Source organism: Megalops cyprinoides, chromosome 22 (genome assembly GCF_013368585.1).
Source record: "Megalops cyprinoides isolate fMegCyp1 chromosome 22, fMegCyp1.pri, whole genome shotgun sequence".
Lineage (NCBI taxonomy): Eukaryota > Metazoa > Chordata > Actinopteri > Elopiformes > Megalopidae > Megalops > Megalops cyprinoides.
The window spans coordinates 8,394,146-8,416,246 of record NC_050604.1 but is presented as its reverse complement, the minus strand read 5'-3'; the positions used below and the strand labels follow the sequence as shown (position 1 = coordinate 8,416,246).

Genomic DNA, 22,101 nt, shown 5'->3' with positions numbered 1-22,101 from the left:
GGGGGGGGGGGTTGGGGAATGGGGGTGGGGGTGGGGGGTGGACGCGGGCTTAGCTTTGATTTTGTTTATGAGAGCGGGCCCAAGAATTCATTAAGCTTTAATTGAATCTGAAGAGTGCGTTTTTCCAGTCAGGGCGCTGTCTCTTGAATTATTGATTGGCAGGTTATAACTCTTTGGAAAGGGAATAGACATAGGCACGGGGGCCGGGGATGGGTGGTTTCTTGCACAGATGCCGCCTTCCAGGTCTTTGGATCAAAGTCTAGCCGGGCTGCTGCTGTTTGTAGCCCAGATCGAGCCATGTCACTGCAGCTATCCTAGCAAAGCTTTGGCTGTAGAAGTGGATCATAGAACGTGTGACATAAAGCATTGTGATTCTCGCTGCATCATGTCACCCTCTTGGCATATAAATAATGAAACATTTGAGACGGGCAAAATCTCCCTGATGTACCCTGGATTACTGAAGCCCAGTCGCCCTGTTCTATGCATATATTTTTAAATGAAAAGCAAGACCTCAGCGGGAGTGAATCAAGTCGATGGGGTCAGTTCCGAAGGCACTGAAAGGGCGACACACATAAGTGCTAGCTCTTTGTCCCCGTATCCAGTGCTCGGCGATGTGGCATCTTCGGGTTGCGCTGCATGCCATATGGAAGCCAGAGCTGCGCCGGTGGACTGATGAACGGCTTATGGGGATTCGCTGAGAGACATTCTTTTCGACTTCTCTCCACATGCCCACATGCAATGCAGTGAAAGTGCTGCTGCTTTGCCGCCTCAGAGATGTGCAGTGTTTCGCAGAAAGAAAGGGAGGGGGTGCTTTGCTTTGTATCTACAACACATTCGGTCTGTGGGCTGGTTCCCCTCTCCATACAGAGGTCTGCATTTCTCTATTGTCATTATGAGTGTGTGTGTGTGTGTGTGTGTGTGTGTGTGTGTGTGTGTGTGTGTTCTCACACATTCATGTGGGCAGATGCGTCTTGGCTATTGAAATTTATGCAGCTCCTCATTTGTTTCCTATGCATAAGGTAACGTTATGATTCTCCCCCAGCTTTCTGGCTCTTTCTAAATGGCCGCTTGTTTTGCTTTTGAATTGATCCTCTGCCTACTCTGTGCCGGCACAACGCTGGTGTTAATTACACCCCTGCGCGTATTCCATAGAAGCAAGCCTGCGAGGAAAGAGTCCGTTTAGAAGGCGGAAAAGGCTAGCTGGGTGGACGTGGCTCGTGTTCACATTTCGGGAAAAGCGATACATTCTCAGCCGTGAGGCAAAACTACGGCGGTGTTGCACCACGACGGTTGTTATAGTTCTTTCCACAGCTGCTGATACTTTGTAAATAGCTCACCAGACTGCAATAGAAGAGAGGTTTGTATTGAAAAGCAGGAACAGAGCACTCAGCAGGTGCGCTATTGGGGAAAGAGTGAGAGATTTGAAGAAAGCTTCAGGATTGGATGTAAAGCATCCTTCTGGAGACATTTGCAAAGCAGCTCTTGTGAAATTGAAAGCAGCTCTTGTGAAATTGGGCTTGCCCGCCCCTCAAAGTAACAGCGTCATGACAGCACAAGTCTCAAAACAAAAAAAAAAAAGTGAAGAGAAATGAAATGTCTGCCTCAGTGAACAGTAGGCGGGGCCTCACACCTTCTTTGACCTTCTTTTTTTCACCTTAAACACTGCGTTTGGTATTCCCGCCATTATCCATGCACTGCAGTATTAACCTGGGGGTTCAAGCATCTGGTAGTTGGTTGAGGTGCTCCAATGGCATAGCTGGTCGGGGTTTGCGTACGATCTTTGATTAATTCTGTCACAGATGGCAGATGTCGATTCCGCTGGTTGAATAGGGAATGACGACCATTTGCGGTGGGTCAGTACAGACCGCGTGAGTGGCAGTGTAGCATAGTGGTTAAGGAGCAGGCCTCGTAACCGAAAGGTTGCCGGTTCAATCCCCGCTGGGACACTGCTGCTATACCCTTGGGCAAGGTACTTAACCCACAATTGCCTCAGTAAAAAATATCCAGCTGTATAAATGGATAACATTGTAAAGAACTGTAACCTATGTAAGTCGCTTTGGATAAAAGCGTCTGCTAAATGAATAAATGTAAATGTAAATGAACACACCGCTGTGTGTACAGGCAGTGGTTGCCTATCCATGGTTTTTGACATGCTATTGGGTGTGTGTATCTCCAGCTCATGTCTGAAAACACAACCCCCCTCATCCACTCAGATGAGAACCTCTCCCCGTCTTTTCAACCAATCTGTGCACTTTGGTCTGGCCTAGTGACGTATCAGTAGAGAAGATCTGACAGAGCGACAAGGCAGCCAAAGAAATATGGAAACATACAGGATCTAACTCCTTAGAACAAGTAACGTGAAGTATAACACAAGTGTAAACAAGTGTAAACATGGAGGGAGTGTATTGTTATGGTCTTAACATGGACAACGTTTTGTGCATATACAGTATTTATATAGGTGTACAGTCAGTATATATGGATTTTGCAGGGTTGTCAGTCAATTACTTATTAATGGCAAGCCAACAGTTTGCCAAAGGTTCAGCAATGAATACTTAATGTAATTATACTATGAAGTCTACTTGCCATTCATCGTACATGGGGCCGTAATTAGCATGTTTTAATTACCCTGGTATGTCCATATGGTATTTAATCCCCGGAATTGTTGTGTAGTATATTTTAATGTGCAAACAGTTTGCTCTTCAGCTTGTATTCAAGGCGACTGTCCACCCACACATTTGCGGAGCAGCAGCAATACTGTATACCCGCGTTTATTCATATTTAATGCTCGTTTTAGCATTAAACTTCAAATTTACAAATGTATAACGTCCCGTAACCTGGTGAAAATGAATGAATGGGTGAAAATGGAGGTATTTACCTGCAGAACTTATTGTTCTGAAAGAAATTTATGTTCTTAGTTAGGTTCTTTTCTCGAAATCATGTTTTCTTTCCTCCAGTACAGCTTTTTTGTGGGGGACGTAGAAGAACGCCCCTGGTTTTTGAGAAAATCTCATTTTGTCCCTGTGTGCCTCTGAAACCTATTGAAGTGTGGGCTTCATGATTATATAGTCGTGTAGTTGTGGGACATAGATGGAGGAGGTCCTCTGTAAAAGCAGGTCTTAAATTCAGAATGAGGGCGGGAAGTTCCTGGGCTTTGCTGGGAAGCACAGTTTATTGGCTATTTGAGAAACACGGACAGCAGCAATGGCCATGACTGGGTCTGATTCTGTCTGCTAACATCACAGTGCGCTGTGACATCACAATGACGCAAGAGTTAAAGGGGGTTATTGCAACATCAAGTCAATCTACACTGCAGCATCAAGTCAATCTACACTGCAGCTTTAAAGCCTAGATTGAATCATGATGAAAATAAATAAAAGAAGTTGTGGCCTAGAGAGTATTTTCAAATGTTTTTTTTTTTTCCTTCTGAAAAGGTACCTTTGGTCGTTTATGAAAATAATCGTACTTACCCTTATACACACATTAATTTGTAGCCCGGCATTTCTGGCCGATCTTTTGTGAAAAGGGGAGCTAGTTGTTTTCACTTGATGTTGTGGGGGCGTGCAGACTCAGAGCAGGGACGGCTAAAATGTACAGTGAAACCGCTTATTGCCCTGAAACCTCTTTTTAAAAGGCTTTGCTTGGTTAACAAGTTTGTTGACTTAAATAAGGATCACTCATCTCCAGCTAATTCCCCTTGTCACTCATTTCAGCAGAGTCGGTGCTATTAACTTTTGTGTACTTCACACAAAATCGTTTTAATTACAGCTAAGAGTTTAGGTTACATTTAATAGTGTGGATTGTAAGAAAAAGACAGAGGATACCGTTCTTGACTTTCTACCTGTCTTTTGTTCGTAATTACAATTTTCCTGTGGAGTGCACAGAGGCGAGGCGGCCAACGCCATCGTGTCAGATGCAATTAAGTAAAAAATAAATTTGACCGCTGATGGGCGATACTTATTTAAATTGGCTCGCTCGCTGTTTGCGCACAGCAATCAGGTTGGGGACCATTAGCAGTTTTAAGAGTGTGTTTTCGAGCTTCTGCTGTTTCAGATACAGAGGAGTTTCCAGCGCTTGTGAGTAAACGGGAGGGGCTGACAGCAGGCTAAGCACTGAAACCCAGAGCACCGCCACAGAGGTTTAGCAGTATCACGCAGTTTGCAGCGTGCAGCTACAAAACAGCAGGGTGTACACAATTAGCGTTGCAAGGTGCTCGTCTTTAAGCGGCGATTTCCTGCAGGTTCGGGTCGATGCGAGTTTCAGGGTGATGAATTACTCTCGTCCCTCTTGTTAACGAGTTCCCGTTATCTTGTTTGTTTGTGTTTTTTTTTTTTTTTTGTCAGCTTTTCGGCTTCACCCGAGCTCCAGTGGTCTGTACGAGACGGGCCTAAATGAGTTGAAAGCGATTTTGTTTTTGTTTTTTTTGTGTTTTTTGAGTTGCTAGAGCGGGGGAGGGGGGGTACAAGGACACAGACAAATCTCAGGGAAAGTCCAGGGTACATTTACATTGCGTGTTTGTTCAGACTGGATCTTAGAGGAAGATGGAAGCCACACCAGCTTCCTGAACAGACTTGTAAATCAACACCAGTGCATTTGAACTGACAGTGACGGGAGCACGAGAGCCAACAAACCGCTTCATGGGTGGAGCTATCACACGCCGTCAGTCACTGTCAAGTGCGGTTGCACATCACAAGCATTGGATCAGGCCAGAACCAGGAAAAGTTCACTCGTCGAGCCTTCTGTGCCACTGGGCAGGGGAATAAAGACACTGTATAAAACAATGAAGCACAGAAATGAAGCAGATGAAAGGTCATTGTTACCCTCAGCTCTAATGCAATTGTTTCTCTCTTCGAGGACTCTGGCTTCAGTCTGGGCTCTCTGCTTGTATTGTAGCCACTTTCCAACAGCGCATGCTTATTTATGTTGGACTTGGATGCGGTACAGTAAACTTCAGTTCATTATCGCTCAGGAAGCCGGAGCTGAATTGCGACCACTGTGTGTGTCATGGGGACGTTTCTGCCATGAGAGGGAATATGTTGCAAATCCAGGCTTTATTTATTTTTTGTGTGACTAAGTTGCTCCGTGCTCTCACTGGAGCGGTGCCTCCTCCCACACACACACACACACACACACACGCACACACACAGTGAAATGCTCAAACTCACACACAATCAGCCACACATGCACGCCTGCAAAAATTAAGATGTAAATGCGTGCACAAACACACACACACACACAAATTTGGATGCACATGTGTTCACAAAGACACACATATTGGGACACGTGTACATACTCAAACATGCAGGAATGTGTGCAATCACTTTTGGACACACAAACACACACACACACACAGAGTGGCCCTATGGCAGCGAAGGGGTCACCTGGGTGACACACTGCCAACCTGAGCACCCCCCCCCCCTCCCCCCCACCCTGGTGTAGCAGCTTCAGTTTCTCTCATTGCAGTGCTGCAACAGATCTCATTCCCCCCCTACCCTCCGCATGGGGGTGGGGCTCAGGGGTTTGGGATACAGTATATGCTTCCACCAGTGCTGTGCAGATTCGGCGGTTGGCAGAGCAGGAGCTAGCCCTCTGAACCCGGGAATGCTGGGACATGTAGTTCAGGGTCCCCTGGCTGGCCGGAGCTGTGAGGGAAATGGATGGAGCTTCTGGTGTGGTGGCTATGATCGTGCTACTGAGCCTCTGCAGAGCTAGGATCATTGTGTAGAGCTGGCAGACAGCACGGCACACTCTGACTCAAAGCTGAAGATGTGCGGTTTACCTGTGTGTGTGTGTATGTATGTGTAGGTGTGTGTGTGTGTGTGTGTGTGTGTGTGTGTGTGTGTGTGCGTGCCAGTAACCTGGGGAGGGACCTTAGTTGTCACCGGAAGGCACAGAAAACAAACACACGTGTGTTTTCACATGCAAATGAATGCAAATGGAAACCCAGGAAATGTATTTCAGCATCCTAATTTGTTTTCTTTAGAAATAGCTTTTGCTCTCTGTCAGCCCTCGACTTTGATATGACTCCCCGTTTAATGACTGCCACTTAATGCTCATAAGTTATGCACAGAATTTGTCTTTAATTGGAGAAATTGAAAGTTCTAGTTAATTTGTTTTCCAGCGGGAATAACAGGGGTCCAGCCTAGATCTCTGAAAACCTTTGACACACTCAGTGGTACTCTCACATTCATTTAGCGTCCTCTTAGGGATGAAGTATGAAATATGAAATCGTGTAAATGTGAAAAAGCAAAAATGTGTCCGTGAACAGATAAGGTTGCAGACAGATTGTATGTATGCGTATGTTTGTATATAAACAAACACTTTCTCTCTCACACACACAGACACACGCACTACATACAGTATATAATATATCATATGTATATATAATCTGTTTTAATCTGCCCTACTTTAGCATTCGTGTTGACTTTGCCAGAAATTGGAGCACAGTGAAATAACTTGCATCTCCTGTATTTAAATTGAACATTTGATTGATCCATCTGCCATTCAAATATTACGAAGACAGATCTTTTAGGTGGTAGTTTTGCATGCTGGAGAGTTTTGTTCGAAAGCAAAATAGCAAAATAAGTGAATGTCATTATTCTTAAGGTTTATGATATCCTCAGCCCAGCGTTGCACAGATGACCTCGTATGCTTTGGCCTCATGTGCTTTGCCTTCGGCTGGCAATCCATACTATGAGATTACGTTGGATTATGTTTTTCCATACCAGACACCCTAATCCAGGGTGATGTACTTATCTGATGTTTGACATATCATTTCATATTGCTGGACATTGATAGAATAATCCTTTCAAATGGTGTGGAAGCAGCACTGTGCCCAAGATTTAAATTCACAGCTCTCTGGTTTCAGTCCTAGACGCCGGTGCACTTTATCACTCAGCGTTTCTGTGATTGCCATGATGCATAATCGAATCGGACACCAGCTTTGGATGTACGGGTTTTATCTTGATTCGCCACAATCAAAGCGGATTGGTCTAACGATAGGTTTTCTCTTTTTTTTTTTTCCCTTCATGCTTTGCTGTCTCCTCCACCCTGGCTTCCCTCGCCGCTCTCTTGCACAGGTAAGTTCGGCCTCTGTGCACCGGCACGCATTGGTATCTGTCTTTGTTTCTGCCTGGCGCGGCTCACACAACCATGTCTGGATCTCGTTTGCACTCGTTGGGCGGGTAGCATCTCTCTTGTTTAAGCCCTGAGCTTGCGCGGGGGGAGAGGGGGGGAGGGGGGTAGTGCTCAGGGGCGGGGTAGTGCTAATTCACTCTGAAGCAGAGTGCAGCAGAACAGTTGGATGCTGCGTAAAGCATGAGCTGTGATAGCATTACGGCTAACAAAGAGCCATGAGAGCCATGATACAGAGCATTCTTTTGGGCCCTTAGCAGCACTCTGTGTAGCAGAGGAGGATGCTCAGCAATGAGCTGCATGGGGGTTAAATGCACTGCGTGGCTGTGTAATGAAATGAGCCCGGCTCCCCTGTGCAGTGGTGGGTCACCCACATTCGTTGGAGGGGTCTCGGCTTATGTGAGATTGGGCCGGGAGTGGCCCGGGCCAGTGCTGGAGTGGGGTGGGGCCAGTGGAAGAGTGGGCAAGGCCAGTGCGGGAGTGGGGCGGGGCCAGTGCGGGAGTGGGGCGGGGCCGGTGCTGGAGTGGGCGGGGCCAGTGCGGGAGTGGGGAGGGGCCGGCGCCGGAGTGGGGCCGGATCTGTGTCAGAGGGGATCTGTGCCGGAGGGGGCTGGTGATGGCAGGTGCATTTCGTTTTCCGCAGAGTCTCTTTTCATCTTCCGCCTCTGATGCAGCAGGTGCTGAGGGAAATTGCGCATCGCTCGGTTGAAAGCTGGTAAGACTCTGGGGATGGGGCGTGTTTATATATAGCATCCTGCTTTGGGATGTCCCACTGTGCACCCCCTTCCCCCCTCACTTTGGAGTGAGCCCCCCGTTGGAAATGTGGACTATGGGACAGGCAACCTCAAAGGCATCCACCCCGTCTACCACCCCCCCCAACCCCCAACCCTACCAGCTTTGATCTCCCCTCAACAGAGGAGCCTAAGAACCCAGCCAGGGAATGTAGGAGAGGGCCCCCTCAGCTGTGGGGGAACCCCCCCATACCATAACCCCCTCTCATCTCATGCACAAACCAGCACTCGTATCACTTTACAGTAATACCAAACCCAGACGACCCCGCCGCCCCCCACCCCCCCACGTCTTAGAACGCGCAAGGTGAAGAGCGCTCCAAAAAAAGGCCGCTCTGAGAGGTAGTGGCAGCTCTGGTGGCGCCGGCGCCGTGGGGGCCCCTCGCAGAAGGCCCCATCCAGACTCCCCCCCCCCCCAACCCCCCAGCCTGCGGGGAGAGCCGTTCTGAGAGCCCACAACGCCACCGTGGCGGCTGAGAGCGGCTCAAGGCTGGAACCAGATTACGCACGCCGAGCCCGGGGTAAGAACCAGGCTGAATGCCGCATTAGCCCAGATTACTGCCTCTTATCCCATTAACTTTGTGCTCTTAACTGCCTGGGGGATTTGGGGGGAGAGCTCGGTTTGCAGTAATCGGTGTGCAGAGGCAGAAGTGGGGTATGCGTTTGAGTGGTGGCCGCGGTAAGCATGGCCTGCACCGAAGAGGCAGGCGGGCAGCAGCAGGGGTCTCCGTCTCCTCTTTGCACTCCGGCCTGCTGAAGGCTGCTGCGATGGCGTGAAATACGTGCTCATTTGCAACACGTACACAAAAGCCCTGAGTTTTCTTTTCACAGATGTCCTCATGGAGAAACTGTTTCAAAGGTCCTTGTCACTGGCAAGTAATACAAGCCAGAAACGTAATGATCTCTACAGAATGGGTTATGCAGTGCTTACGCAGGCTTGTGCCGTATATGAACCACACTGTAGACATCACCTGTGTGGCCCGTTAGGGCTTGGTTAGTACTTGAATGGGAGACTTCCTGACAAACCCTGGTTGCTTTAGGCAGTGGTTTTGGTGGGCCAATAGGAGGCCGTCTTCCCTCTTGCCTCCAAGCAGAAATCTAATACCCCATTGCAGTGATGGGGCACTCCTGCCAGAGACACCGTGATTCAGACAATAAATACATCTCAACTAACTGTAGGTGTTAAAGATCATGTGGCATTTAATGGCAGAGTAAGGGTGTACTGGTGTACTGGTCAAACACCCACACTGGCATCCGCAATCTAAATAACCACACCCCCTTAAAGTTGATTGGCTACATGAGCCCCGACGTTACCCTTCTACCCCCAGCCCATCTTTGTGAAAGTGATTTGAGTTCTTATATGCCTTTACTGGCCAAATTAAAGTTAATAAATAAGTACCCTTACAAGGGTAAGCAAGGGTGGACCTTCATTCTCATTTGCCCTTCCTGGTCAAAGGGGTACTACATAAATAAGGGTCTAAGCAATGGCTCGTTTCCATGGCTTGTTTAGGGTACCAATGAATAAGCACACTCACCAGTAGAATCGATCAGGTCTGGAGCCCCTCTTAGTGATGGACACAGTGGTCCAAGGCAATTTCCGGGCTAAGTGGAGGGCTTAATTGACTTAACGAGCAGAAATTATTCACATTCATGTATTTTGAAATTCGCATGGATTGTACGATCTTCACTCCATCTGAAGTGTAATAGAGGTAATGAATATGCTGCACTACTGGAATTCATTTTTCACTTTTGTTGTAGTCCTGCGTGTTTTTATTCCCCCTAAACATAGTGCACTGTAAAACAGTACATTCAATTTTTTTAGTGTGTTACACCAAAAAAAAAAAAAAATTCCCCAAGCTTCAGAAATAAGAGAAACAAATGAAGAATTTTGAAGCTGAAGATCAGCTTAATTAGGGATTGGGGGGAGGGGTTGCCTGGGTGACCTCTTTTTTTTTCCCCTGTTCTCAACCTTTTAAGCAAACCTTGAATGTCTCTTTTTTCTTGATAACGTCAAAAGGGAGGTCACGCAGGGTCACGTAGCCATTAATTACCAGGTGAGGACTCAAGATGGCGTCTGGAGAGATAACGGTGGGGGGGGGGTTCGCGCGCTTTTCAATCCGGCGGGTTCACCGAGAGGTCTTCTTGTAGACGGGAGGGGGGGGTTCGGGATGCGCTGATAATGCGCTCCAGCCGCAACAATAGCTCGCCGAAGGAGGCGTCGCAGCGGTCAGGTTAAATTGAGAGGAAGAAGCGTCCCTCTGCTGTAAGCGTCTTATCACTCTGCTGATCCATGCGGTGCGCCGTGGAGAATACCGTTGTTGTATATTTTTTTTCCTCCTGGTGATGCAAGCGCTTGTAGATGATCCTATCTGGAGGCTTGCCAGCCCCAGCTCAGTCGGGGAGTTTGCGGCCGGCTGAATGATTGCAGATAAATGGGCGCGCTCGGCGAATGTCAGCCGCGCGTTTGAAACGGCAGCGGGGGGAAGCGAAAGACGTGCGATACGCGTGCAGCGATTAAAAGCGCCGGATCACCCATACAAAAATATATTGAGAATATATTTTAGAGGGTGTATTCATTAGCTCAGTCAGTGTATTTGTAATCTACAAATTATTGCTGTTTTATAATATATATGCAATATGAAAGCACGTCGCACTACATTTTTGCTATGTATAAATATACTGTAAATGTAGGTTTTGGCCTGAGCAACATAGTTCTTACGGTATTACAATATATTCCGTTTTCGTATGGGCAAATGGGAGGGCTTTGGGGCAATGCCTGAAAACAGTCACACTTACTAATGTAGGCCTACACGTGTGTCACATGACCGTTACGAAAAAAAATTCCATTCCGTCATCTCCCCCTCATGTAAGTGAAAAACAAATCAATTTTCACATACAAATGGGTAGGCTACATGGATGGTTTATGGATAAACAACATGATTATAATAAGTGATCGTTGTCGCGTAGCTTGATCAATGGATCGGGTAAAACTCAGGTAAAAAAGCAATTTTGCTGAAGCCTTTTGACTGTAACGCTGGTAAATTCTGTCTCCATGTCGTGGTTCCGTTGGTCACCCCTGGGCAGAAGGGAGCGACAGCATTCCAGAACGGACTCAATATCGGTAATATGGTTATTGATACACAAATGGAACCAAAAAAATCCTTGTCATCCGCAGCAAAGTCAAATTTTACCACGCTTGAACTGAAGAGTTAAAAAAAAGCATACCCTTCGAGCTATAATTCACAGAAACGTCGAGCTATAACACAGAGGCAGCGAAAAGCGGGGTATGTCGGTGAACCTCTCTTGCTGACTAATCGTCATTGCAGCGCGGGTAGATGATACGAGTGGGGGACTTCTAAACCGCTGGAGGTTGACCGCACCCAGCAAGAATGTGCTGAGACGGAGCCCCCGCAAAGCTAACGGTAACGCGATACTGCGCATCTGCATTTCTTACGGCTCGGGCTTCACCCACCGAAGAACCGCATTCTCTCCTCGGGCTGTTTAAACAGGATTCTGCGAGTGCTCTTCTCCTCCGCGGCTCCCGGAATTTAGCCATTCGCTCACTTCCAGAGCAGGAGTTTTAGGTTTAGTTTCCCACAGTAACAACACGCAGCTAGTAGCCCATACGGATCGTTTTAAGGACGCGTCTGTGCGGTACGCGCGATCGTGAGGCCTAATCGTGTTTGAAGGATCAGTGAAAACAGCTTGGATGGCTTAATACTTTGTCCTCAGTGGAGGCCATTTCCAGAATGCACACTGCCAGCACGTTGTGGAACAGAGCTTCCCTTTAAAGATAGATTGATGTGTGTGAAAATATGTTTGCAAGACCTTCGCGAACAACTGAGTCCAAAATCTAAATGAGAGCATTACATAAAAACAATATCGGTCGGAACACGGCTTAGTAGCGAAAATCAGAAACAGCGACAGGGTACTTGGTGTTTTTGAATCGGTTTTGATTATGAAGGATAGCGACTGAGCTGATTATGGTTCTATTTGCAGTATGCCGAGCTTCGCTTTTGTTAACAAACCTCCGTGATCTCCTTGTAAAACCGAAGGTCTTTTTATGGCATACTGATGGGAGTACCACGAAAATATTTATCCCCTTTTCAGATAATGGCACAGTTTTTAATGCTGCTGTTCTAAAAAAAAAAAAAAAAAAAAAGTCATTTTCTGTGCTGAGATGTAAATGGATCAGGCCTTTGGTTTGCTGGGATTCCTTTCCATCTTTGCAGTAACCTTCTGTTAAGGGCGCGCAGCCTCTCCAGAAGTCACGGCAAAACTCCAGTCCACCAGGCCTGAGCTAAAGCAGCCATGTTAATACAGAAAGATCGTAATTAAAACCCCCTCCAGTAAATCGAGAACGTTACAAATGAACATTTTTTTTTTTCGCGGTACCGCGCCGAGTCCCGAAAGCGTGCCGCGTGGCGGATTTTATTCCGAAGGAACAGATTAATTATCTTAATCTGCACATTGTTCCAATGTGTGCGTTCACGTGCCGAGACGAACCCTGAAATGAGATAATGTAAATCTCATCACACGGTTGCCCTGCAGTCCTCCGCGACCGAGCAAGGATGATGGTCATTATCATAAAAAGGGGTAGAGAGGGAGGGCTAGCCGTGAGAGCCGCGAACATCGTTCTGGGTAATTATGACTTTGGACTTTTAATTAGTAACAGAAATGAGTTACCGTGCCCCGAAGGGCTATTAATGATACATGTAGAAGCACCGATACATGGTATATTATATTATGTCAGAATATCCATGGTTCCGATTGAATGGCTGCCTACGGTAAGAGAAGGCGTCAGCGTTTCCTTTTTTTTTTTTGGCTTTGGCAAGCATTTGCTGAATATTTGCAAAAAAATCAATAAATAGTCAGATGTGTCCCATTGTGTTAGACTCGGTATGGTAAGGCCTCGCTGGCCGTTTTAATTGCTACTTTTAATAATTAAGGAACCTAATTTCCTCACTTTGTTCTTCATATTTTACACTCCCAAGAAGTCTGTGAATTCCCAAAGCACTTAGTACAAATATCATGCGCCTGTGCTACCTCTATAAGCCGTGCGGGTTACTTTTTAAATCGTGCCCACCTAGGGTTCCAACTTATTTGGAAGTCTACCTGCCCGAAGTGCTCTGAGTGGTGCTACTATGTCACATCTCCAGAGGGCTCGTAGCTTTCTGCGTTTCGAATGAATGGAGCGCTGAAGACTATTAGCGAGCAAACCGTTTCCTCGCCGCGCCGCCGCTCGGGGAAAAAAAAAAACGGGGCTGACAGGAAAGCAGAGAGTTGTCAGCGCCGCCTTGCTCCGCAGCCGTCGTCTGCAGAAGCGAGGAGCGGCAATTAGCCCTGACATCCCAGCGACTTGCCGGCGTACCTGAGTGCCTCAGCGGGCTGCCGTCGCAGGAGCCTTTGAGGAAATGGCTCCACCTCCACACCGCGGACGAGCAAGCCTTAGCCTACGGTCGGCGGAAGGGACAAACAGTGACTTGGTGTTCGTGTCCGCCCTCAACCTTCGCCTGAGTTACCTCCATTGCTTGATTTTGTTTGAATAATGCCAGAGCAGGACTGGTTATGCCGAATTTCAGTCTCTCCCCATTAGCGCCATGGCACACTGGCATTTCTTTGTGCGGTGGCTGTCAGGAGGATGGATGGCACCAAAGAAAGAGAAGAAATGTTTTATGAGTTCAATTAAAAACGACGTTATTTCACCATGAGTCAATGCTGGAGTCGTGGTTAGGCAGTTCCCCTCCTCTGCTTAAAAACCCGACGAAGAGAAACTGCAGAATGTGTTCTTATCAAATCAACGTTTACGTATTGCGCAGTAATATGAAGCACAATTTTATTCATAATTAAGAATTTGGGAAACATATTGGCTGTTACATATAAACAGTTAATGGTCACAATACCAAAGAAATTAAAGCAATGTAAATTAAAGCATGAATGTAAACTATTTGTGTATGTGTTTTGTGGAGATGATTGTATTGCTAATGCAATAGCCAGCTTCACTCCAGCATGTCAGTCAGTCACGATCAGTGACGATTGTTCATGCGAAACAAAACACAAAATAAACATTAAATGAAAAATACATCATTCGTGCATACAGGCATGAATAGTGCTATACCTCTTTGGAAACTTTGTATGGCAATACCTGGCAGTGGCTCAGTCAGTCTGAATACCTACCTAACGGTTTCATTTTGTTTGTGTGTTGGGTTTTTGGTAAAAGCTAACAGCACATAATTGCTTAGTAAGATATCAAGTCTAGGCAAATGTGTAGATGGAAGAAGCCACAGTTTCTGTAGTAAGCCATCCATAATTATGTGTACTCACTGTAATAACATGCAGTTCCAAGCACACTAGTTCCCCCACAGGGTGTGACGGTTTGTTTCTGCTTTGCTGGTAGAACATACCAAAGCTCTCCACAGACAATCAGTGCTCAGATTTGAGACAGTCAGCTGAACGCTTCCATGTGTGCTCAGGTAAAGAAATAGGTGGTGACCTTGCTGCTGTATGGGTACCACATGGTGACATGATTTTAAAAAATCACATACGAATCTCCACTCACATTCACGTTAAAGAGCCGTTCGGTGATCGACTGAGAATAGAAACTGATTGCATTTTCACATTTAAAATCGTAGTGTAATAAGTGTGAACAGCTATAGAGCTGTAGAGAGTAAGCTCTGCGAGTAGGTTTGTGCCTGCTATATTAATTGTGCAGTGTGACTGCTATTCACAACAGAATTCCAGGGTTTTATTTTCCTGCACTGCTGTGATAGTGGAATGCACATTATGTGAATTATCTGTCTACAGTATCTATCTGCCCATGTATCGATCCATTTTCCTTTCTTTTTTGTGCGGCGTGCCGGGCGCTCTCAGAGTTTTAATCCCGCGTCATCTGTTACATTTTCACCAAACAGCGCCCACCCCATACGGTGAAATCTGTGGGCAGTGCATTATGGGAGCTGTGCGGGGGTTCTCAGACTAATCTCCTCTCCCATCCACCGCGACCAAGGACTCAGGAAAGGATCTGACGTTCGAAACGGGAGTGAGGTATTAGGCCCGCTCCTCCGGCAGCCTTCCCGGAGGGCTCCCTGTTCGGTAATGAAATTTCTCCCACGTGTGGGAGCACATCTGCGGTCGCAGCGCCAGCGCTCATCTCCGCCACCCGGCGTCCGGGTCCTTCCGATTAAATCAGCCCCGGCTTCTGGAGGCTGACGTTTTATTGCCTGTTATATTGGTCCTCCACCTTTTGAGTTTGTTTCAGGCATGTGAAACATTTTCATGCCATTTACATACTCTGCAGTCTCAGTCAGGAACTGAAATGGCATTTATTTCTCTTTATGAAACTAGTCCCTGCCAGTGAATATTCATTCCAGAGAAAGGTGTGAAACAACATCAGGCTGAATCTAGGCATTATTATAATTATTAATAATGCTAATAAAGTGTATTGACCAAAATATAAGGCAGAGTTACCCCCCCCCCCCCCCCCCCCCCCCCCCCCAAAAAAAAAAAAATTCTTTTAAATAAGGGACCCGCCTTATATTCATGAACTACTCATAATTGCTAAAGCTAATGCTATGTAGCAGAAGGTGGCACCGTGGCCCAGAGCAAGGCCAGTGGATAGAGAGTGCATTCAGCAAACATGGCTGTTGTTTAATACTATTATTTCCATTCTTCTCCATACCAGCTTTGGAATCACTAAGTGAGCTTTAATCTGGCAACACCGTGACGCCTTCCCGGTGCTCATGCCGGGAAGTGCTGAAGTGAGGCACGTGTGGGTACGAATCCTCCAATACAGTAGCCCGCACACACACGAGCGGTTTCACAGAGCAGTCTCCCTTGGGGGGGAAGGGAGCCGTTTTCTTACCATCAAGGTTGTCAGGAGCCTAACAGGTGTGGTTGTAAAAATTGTAACAAGGTATGAAATCCATTGTGGCATTAAAAACTACATGTTTTTTTTTTTTTTAAGTTTCATTATCACTCATCTCATAGATATAAGTGCAATGTTTCCATAATAAGTCGTGTTTTCATCAGGTGCCTATGAATTGTGGAGCTGTCAGTGAATGAAGTGCCAGGTCCTCTGATCAGCTCTGGCTGGTTCCTCCGGTCAGCATCCCATAGTGCATTGCAGCCATTAGCTGGGGCAAACAGCATATTGAAGGATTACACATGCCTTGCTCCTTTTCTGTTATGCAGGAAAAACCCTTAAAAATTTCCCCCATTTAGTGCTGATGTTATTTATTAAGTGACATGATTTGGTAAAGAGCTTTTTTGTTATTTCTGAAACCTTCTTTGAAAATGGGGGTTACCTTATAATCAGGATGGCCTTTTATTAGGGCCAGCAGTGTACTAATAATACTAATAATGACAATGTTTTTAGTAATCATAATAACGCTGCCTAGATTTAGCCTTTAATTTTTTATAGTCCTTTCTGAGCTGCGGCGAAGGGCCGTGCTGTAATCACCGGGCTGCAAGGCGGAGGAGAGTAATGACTGCATTAATGAATGCTGAGGCTCGGTGCTAATGGAGCTCTGCTTAAAGTCATTTTGAGTAATAAGGGAGGCTTGCCTTCAATCTCGTCCTCGCAGCTCGAGCAGCCAGCGACGGCAAAAGGATGTTTTAATGTGAACTCCATCCGCAATGGGAGACACGCCGGTGCGCAAGGAAGCGAGATCTCTGTGATCGCTATGGATGCATTTGATCCAACCCTGACGTTTTTGCTTTGACGCCTTTCAGTCTGTCTTTCCCCTGTCTTTGCTTGTGTGCTAGCAGCATACCTCACGGCAAGTTACACCTTATTACAAGTAACACAGCACAGATGTCTTGTCAGTAGTACGTCTTATTGTTAGCAACATCCCTTGGCCATTTGCAGTTAATGAAAATGGATTGCAGCAGCAGCAGGTCAGCTATTTGCTAGTAAAGGATAGGCCATGTGTTTTAACTCTGTTTTCTCTGAGCTCCAACAAAGTGGAGGGGGTCCTCTTTTGGTTGTTTTTTTGGTTGGTTTGTGCCAATGCCTCCCACCTCCACCCCATTCACACAGACTTTGTGACTTTACAAGAGCACAAGTGTACATTGCTGTTCCAGTCTAGATTATGGAAAGCACAATTGTCATACCCTTCAAAGCGAATGCCGCTACATTAATATCCCTGCTCTCCATTCTGGTTGTGAGGAGCTTTATTGTCCTGTGGGAAGGTTTTACACGTTGCATGCTCACTGTGTCTTACGGTCCCTCTACTCCACTTTGACAGTGTTGGCTCTGATAACGTATGACATTTCCATACACGGGTCTTCTTCACAATGCTGATACGATCACAGACAGTGAAGCGTTGCCTTTCTTCCCTTTTGAGTGAAGAGAATTCCCCTGATATTTCAGGAAATGTTTGGGATTTGGGTGAAGAATTAAAAATTGACGTGAGGCTCCCCTTGGGAGACTATCTATAGGAGAATATTAGGTCCCACTTTAGATTTGGTGGCCATAATAAGTGTATACATTGTATCTACTGAACTGTTCCTGTTTTGGTTGTAGTAACTAATGTGTACATGCATTATGACATGTATATTATGGTTGTTATTCAAGTGTAATTACACAAGCCACAAACAGATTTAGTAATTGTAGTTTCTATGTAACAAGGTGTATGTTTACAGTTGTTACCTAAGAAAGTACTCAAGTACCTAGGAAAGTACGGTGTATACAAATAAGATGTAGGGCCATTTAAGGGTAAGTGGGATGAAAAAATAACTTCAGATTTTCTGGCTATTAAGAAAAAATAGAAATGGAAACAAAAAAAAAATAGAGTCTGCTTTGTTCTCCTCTGAGGCTATATATCCAACAGGACACAGGAATAAAGTCAGGGCCTGTCAATTCACAACACAAATTTAAAAATGGGCAAATTCATAACCTCATCAAGAGGATATACAATGTGGCCACTAACAGTGCTTTTCAAGTTCAAAAACATCAAATACAGCATTAAGGGATTTATCCTAAACAGCATCATTTGCATTGAATCGAATCAAAGTAGAATCCAGGCTTGCTCTAGTGGACCAAAAAGCTGACAATTTCATGACGTTTGACTTTCTTTTCCCAATTCGAAACTCAAATTTCAAGACGTCTCAACCAGGAAAGCATGTTAATGTCAAGCCGTGCAATTTACAGTGTATGCTAACAGGCAGATTCTCTCCTAATGGACATGTCTCTTGAGAAAACATGATTTTTAATTAGCCTGTTTAAATTAGACAGTTGCCAGTGTCTGTATCTGTGTCATCTCAGAGTTGTCACTGAAGTTCTCCTGGCACTTGTCATTGTGGTAGCACAGTTACATGCAATTTTGAAGCATAAATGATGAATGTAATACAGTTCTTTTTCTAAATTCATGTTTGTGACTTCCAGTTGTCCAAGTGTTGAAATGCTGTTATTTCACTCAAACCTGTCCCAAACCAGGTTTGACTGTGATGGTTTACTTATGATCATCGTGATCATTGCACTGCATATCCACTTCAGTCTCCCAGCCCAGCTCAGTTCAGCCCAGCCCAGCCCAGCCCAGCCCAGCTCCGACTAGCTTAGCTCATTTTGGTCCAGCCCAGCCCAGCCCAGCCCAGACTAGCTTAGCTCATTTTAGTCCAGACCAGCTCAGTTCAGCCCAGCCCTCATGATTCCTTGAGCTTTCATCTTGCACATGCACTTTTGGTCAATTCCTCCCTCTGCGTAAGGTAAAAGGAATACATAATAGAGTTCAGAAACATATACATTGCAGACTCCTTTTATAAATGTCTGTGAAATTGTAATTTATTTGAGTTCTTTTCAAAGCTTTTCATTAGCAAATATTTTCACGACAGATGTGCAATGTGCTTACGGACTGGCACGTTGCTTTGATTTAGCAACATACATGAATGCATACATAAATGTTAAAATAACCGCATCAAAAGTAACAACAGACATAGCTCTGGCAGTTTTCTTGAATGTGTAGAATGTCATGAGCACTTCACTCAGTGCTCATGACATACCAGTTTGATAAGCGCCCGCGTGCCTCTGCGTGCTGCCGTCAGACGGAGCCCCAGACTGGATTTGCAGACCGGGTGCTGAGAGATGTAGCTCAGCCAGGGAGGCCTTGGTAATCCGATCTGAGGATGTGTCAGTCAGGGTAGGCCCGGAGGGAGGCCCGTCGTTTCAGATGTCACCCGAATAAGCAGGTGACGCTCAGTGCTGACGGAGGGGACTGCAGGGCAGTCAGCATTACAGTCACGTTATTTAACTGTTCCTTGCATGCCTGTGTACGGGGTTCATTGCACGGATTACCTTTCTCCATTTTATTTTCACCTCTTGTCTATTTTTGCTGCTGGATATGTGTGCTGTTGATACAATTCTAATAAAGCCGTGACCAGAAGGGACTTATTTCCTTTAAGTATATTGCCATTTAACATGCTTATCTGATTACAGATTAAAATGGAGTTTAGAATTTCAATTTAAACCCCAGGCAAGGTTTTTGGTGGGATATTCACAGCACACACCAATTAGTGCCCCTGAAAGGGCATATTTGTAAATGCTTTGCAGGTAAAACTGAACATTATCCCTAGGTTATATCATTTCAAAGAAACACCAGGTATTTTGGATAAAGTTTTCAGGCTTTAGTTTCCAATGTGGAAAAAAATACAATGTAACACAACAACTGAAGGATTCTGGGATTTCTGGTGATAATACCTTAGAGAAATGAATCAGTGATTTCACAGCAGTGTTTCTGTACTCCTAATGCCAGTAATGGATACAGTATATTACTGTCATTAGAGAGGGACTCTGTCTAGAGACCTCAGTTTGGCCAAAATCCAAGGGAATGCTGTGAATCACCATTCTTGTTGAGTGGTCACATTCATTGGTTTAAACTTAATTCTTTCCCTTGTTTCCACAGTGATACACAATGGAAAAAAACATACCACAGCCTGATGGCTAAAGCTAACAGATAACCATGAGACTGCGGTTAGCGATGGGGCCTCATGGGCCTTATCGTGGGCGGAGCCCCCATTCACTGACTTACACAAACCAATCAGATGATTCTCTCTACAGCAAAACATTGCAGTGGGTTAAAACCAGAAAGTCACTGATACAGCATGGGAGCTCCACCCAATTTCACATTCTTGAAGCTTCCAACATAGCGACAAGAAGATAGAGACTGAAGAGAAAAAGCAAATTTCGCTAGACGCTAATCTCTGCCCGAAGTCTCACACAGCCTATACCTCAGGGAACTTTGTCTCTGTGCTTTCAACACAATTACCCTCTTTGAGACCACCAAATGTTAGCTTTGCTAATGCAGCTGTAGCTTTGTCCTAATTATCTTCACTAAAACCTGGCAGTCTGTGTACACGTAGCTGAGTAATTGCATACGCCGTTATTTCTTTTTCTCTAACTGTTGGCAGGTTTTTGCAGATTGTTAAAAGGAGTTTGTCATCCTGGAACTGGAATTACAGCCGAACCGAACCTTGTGGGGAAAACCTGCACTCGAAACGGTGCATTGCTTTGCTGTCTCAAAGACAGCCAGCCTGCTAGCAGTTAGCATTGACTGAGCTCCTGAGTTGTCCTGGGAACACTGGATGTGAAAAATTTGGTACCGTTGAGCTGGAGGGGGACTTGCCAATCTTGCATTTATATTATTTCCCAGAATATGGTGTTTTCCAAATTTAGTGACCTCATGTGCTTTTGAGCCTAGTCAGTTTTACAGCAAATGAATATAATAGCAGGCAATGCTGTCTGCGTACCAGAGAGGTGAACTGTATGGTATTGCCATTAAAATTTAGCAGGTTCAGTTCGTAGCTGCAGGGAGTGCCTGTTATACTTACACAAATCCACTGAGGGGTGATATCAATGGACTCTTATTTAACTCTTAAAAGAATTTTTTTCGTTTGTTAGGTTGGGGGGTGAAGGTTGTGAAAGGAGTCAGTCGATTGATTTCTTTGTGGAGGCTACGACAGTACATAGTTCACCCAGCGCCTTTTCTGCCTCACCAAAATACAGCCACTCTGAGAATTCTCTTAGTTCTGTGTCCGTGCACTTTTATTGGTCATAATGGTGTCCAATGGGCTTCAGTCTAGATCTGTCTGTACAGTATATTTCTAATGAAAGACTGGTAGGATACTATCACATTGCCACCACTTAATCAGTCTGCTTCTGCCATCGCACTCTGGGTGAATATCAACACTTAATCTTACTTCATTTAGCATCTGTGCACTCTAATTAGAGCTTGGAGCTGTTTTGAATATCTGAAGACACCGCTTCAGTAAATTGTTGTAAATCAAATGCAGGAGAGTGCTTACACGGTTGCCCTCAGCACACCGAAAAAAGACTCTTGTAATGGTGATTGATAAATGAGGCTTTTGGTTTGACCATTGCTCATTATTTCTCTGCTGGGAACCTCTAGGACCATCAGATGACCGGGTTAGTCGTTTAACTCCTTCTTTGGTGGTTGCGCTGGTTTTTGTTTTGTATGGATCCCGAGGATGGTGATGGGAGGGTTTTGGACTGAGAGAGGCAATGCTCCAATGTGAAATGAAATCCATGTCCAAGGCGTGGGTGTGAAACGTGTGCATTGTAATTCACTCCAGATAAGAGGATTTGGACGCACTTTTTATTAGGTGAGGCCTTGGCGAAACGCATACCGCTTTCCCAAGCATGACAGAACCATTTTATAACCGATTCAGAGGCGAAGGCGCTGATTTATTGCGGCCGATGCATGCTGATATCATCTATGCCTCATTGCCAGTCTTTCTCCATTTTGTGAAATGACATGTTCTCTATCTCCGCGCGTCAGCTGGCTCCGGGATTGCTCATCTGATGAGTGAAAGGGAGGCCCTGTGGTGAAAATGTCTCTCTGTCCTCTCTCCCTTCCCCAGCCGTCCCGTTCCCGCCCAGCCACAGGCTGACGGCGAAAGAGGTGTTCGACAGCGAGGGCAAGCCCAAGGTGGACGTGCTGAAGGCCCACCTGACCAAGGAGGGGCGCGTGGAGGAGAGTGTGGCCCTGCGGATCATCAGCGAGGGGGCCGCCATCCTGCGGTCCGAGAAGAACCTGCTGGACATCGAGGCGCCGGTCACAGGTCGGTCTGAGGCAAAGTACACCTCTCCTATCCCCTCTCAGTCACCAAGCTCCTCCCCTCTCAGTCACCAAGCTCCTCCCTTCTCAGGCAACAAGCTCCTCCCCTCTCA

The 22,101-nt window shown here is 45.8% G+C and overlaps 1 protein-coding gene across 6 annotated transcripts in view; it reads left to right on the top strand.

Moving 5' to 3' along the window:
• Positions 1-22,101, top strand: part of LOC118769393 (serine/threonine-protein phosphatase 2B catalytic subunit alpha isoform-like) — a 104,328-nt gene that overhangs the window by 32,396 nt on the left and 49,831 nt on the right. For all 6 annotated transcript variants that reach the window (XM_036516436.1, XM_036516434.1, XM_036516433.1 and 3 more), the window contains exon 2: positions 21,792-21,992. In XM_036516436.1, the coding sequence (XP_036372329.1) occupies positions 21,792-21,992 (201 nt within the window). The remainder of the gene's footprint in view (positions 1-21,791; positions 21,993-22,101) is intronic.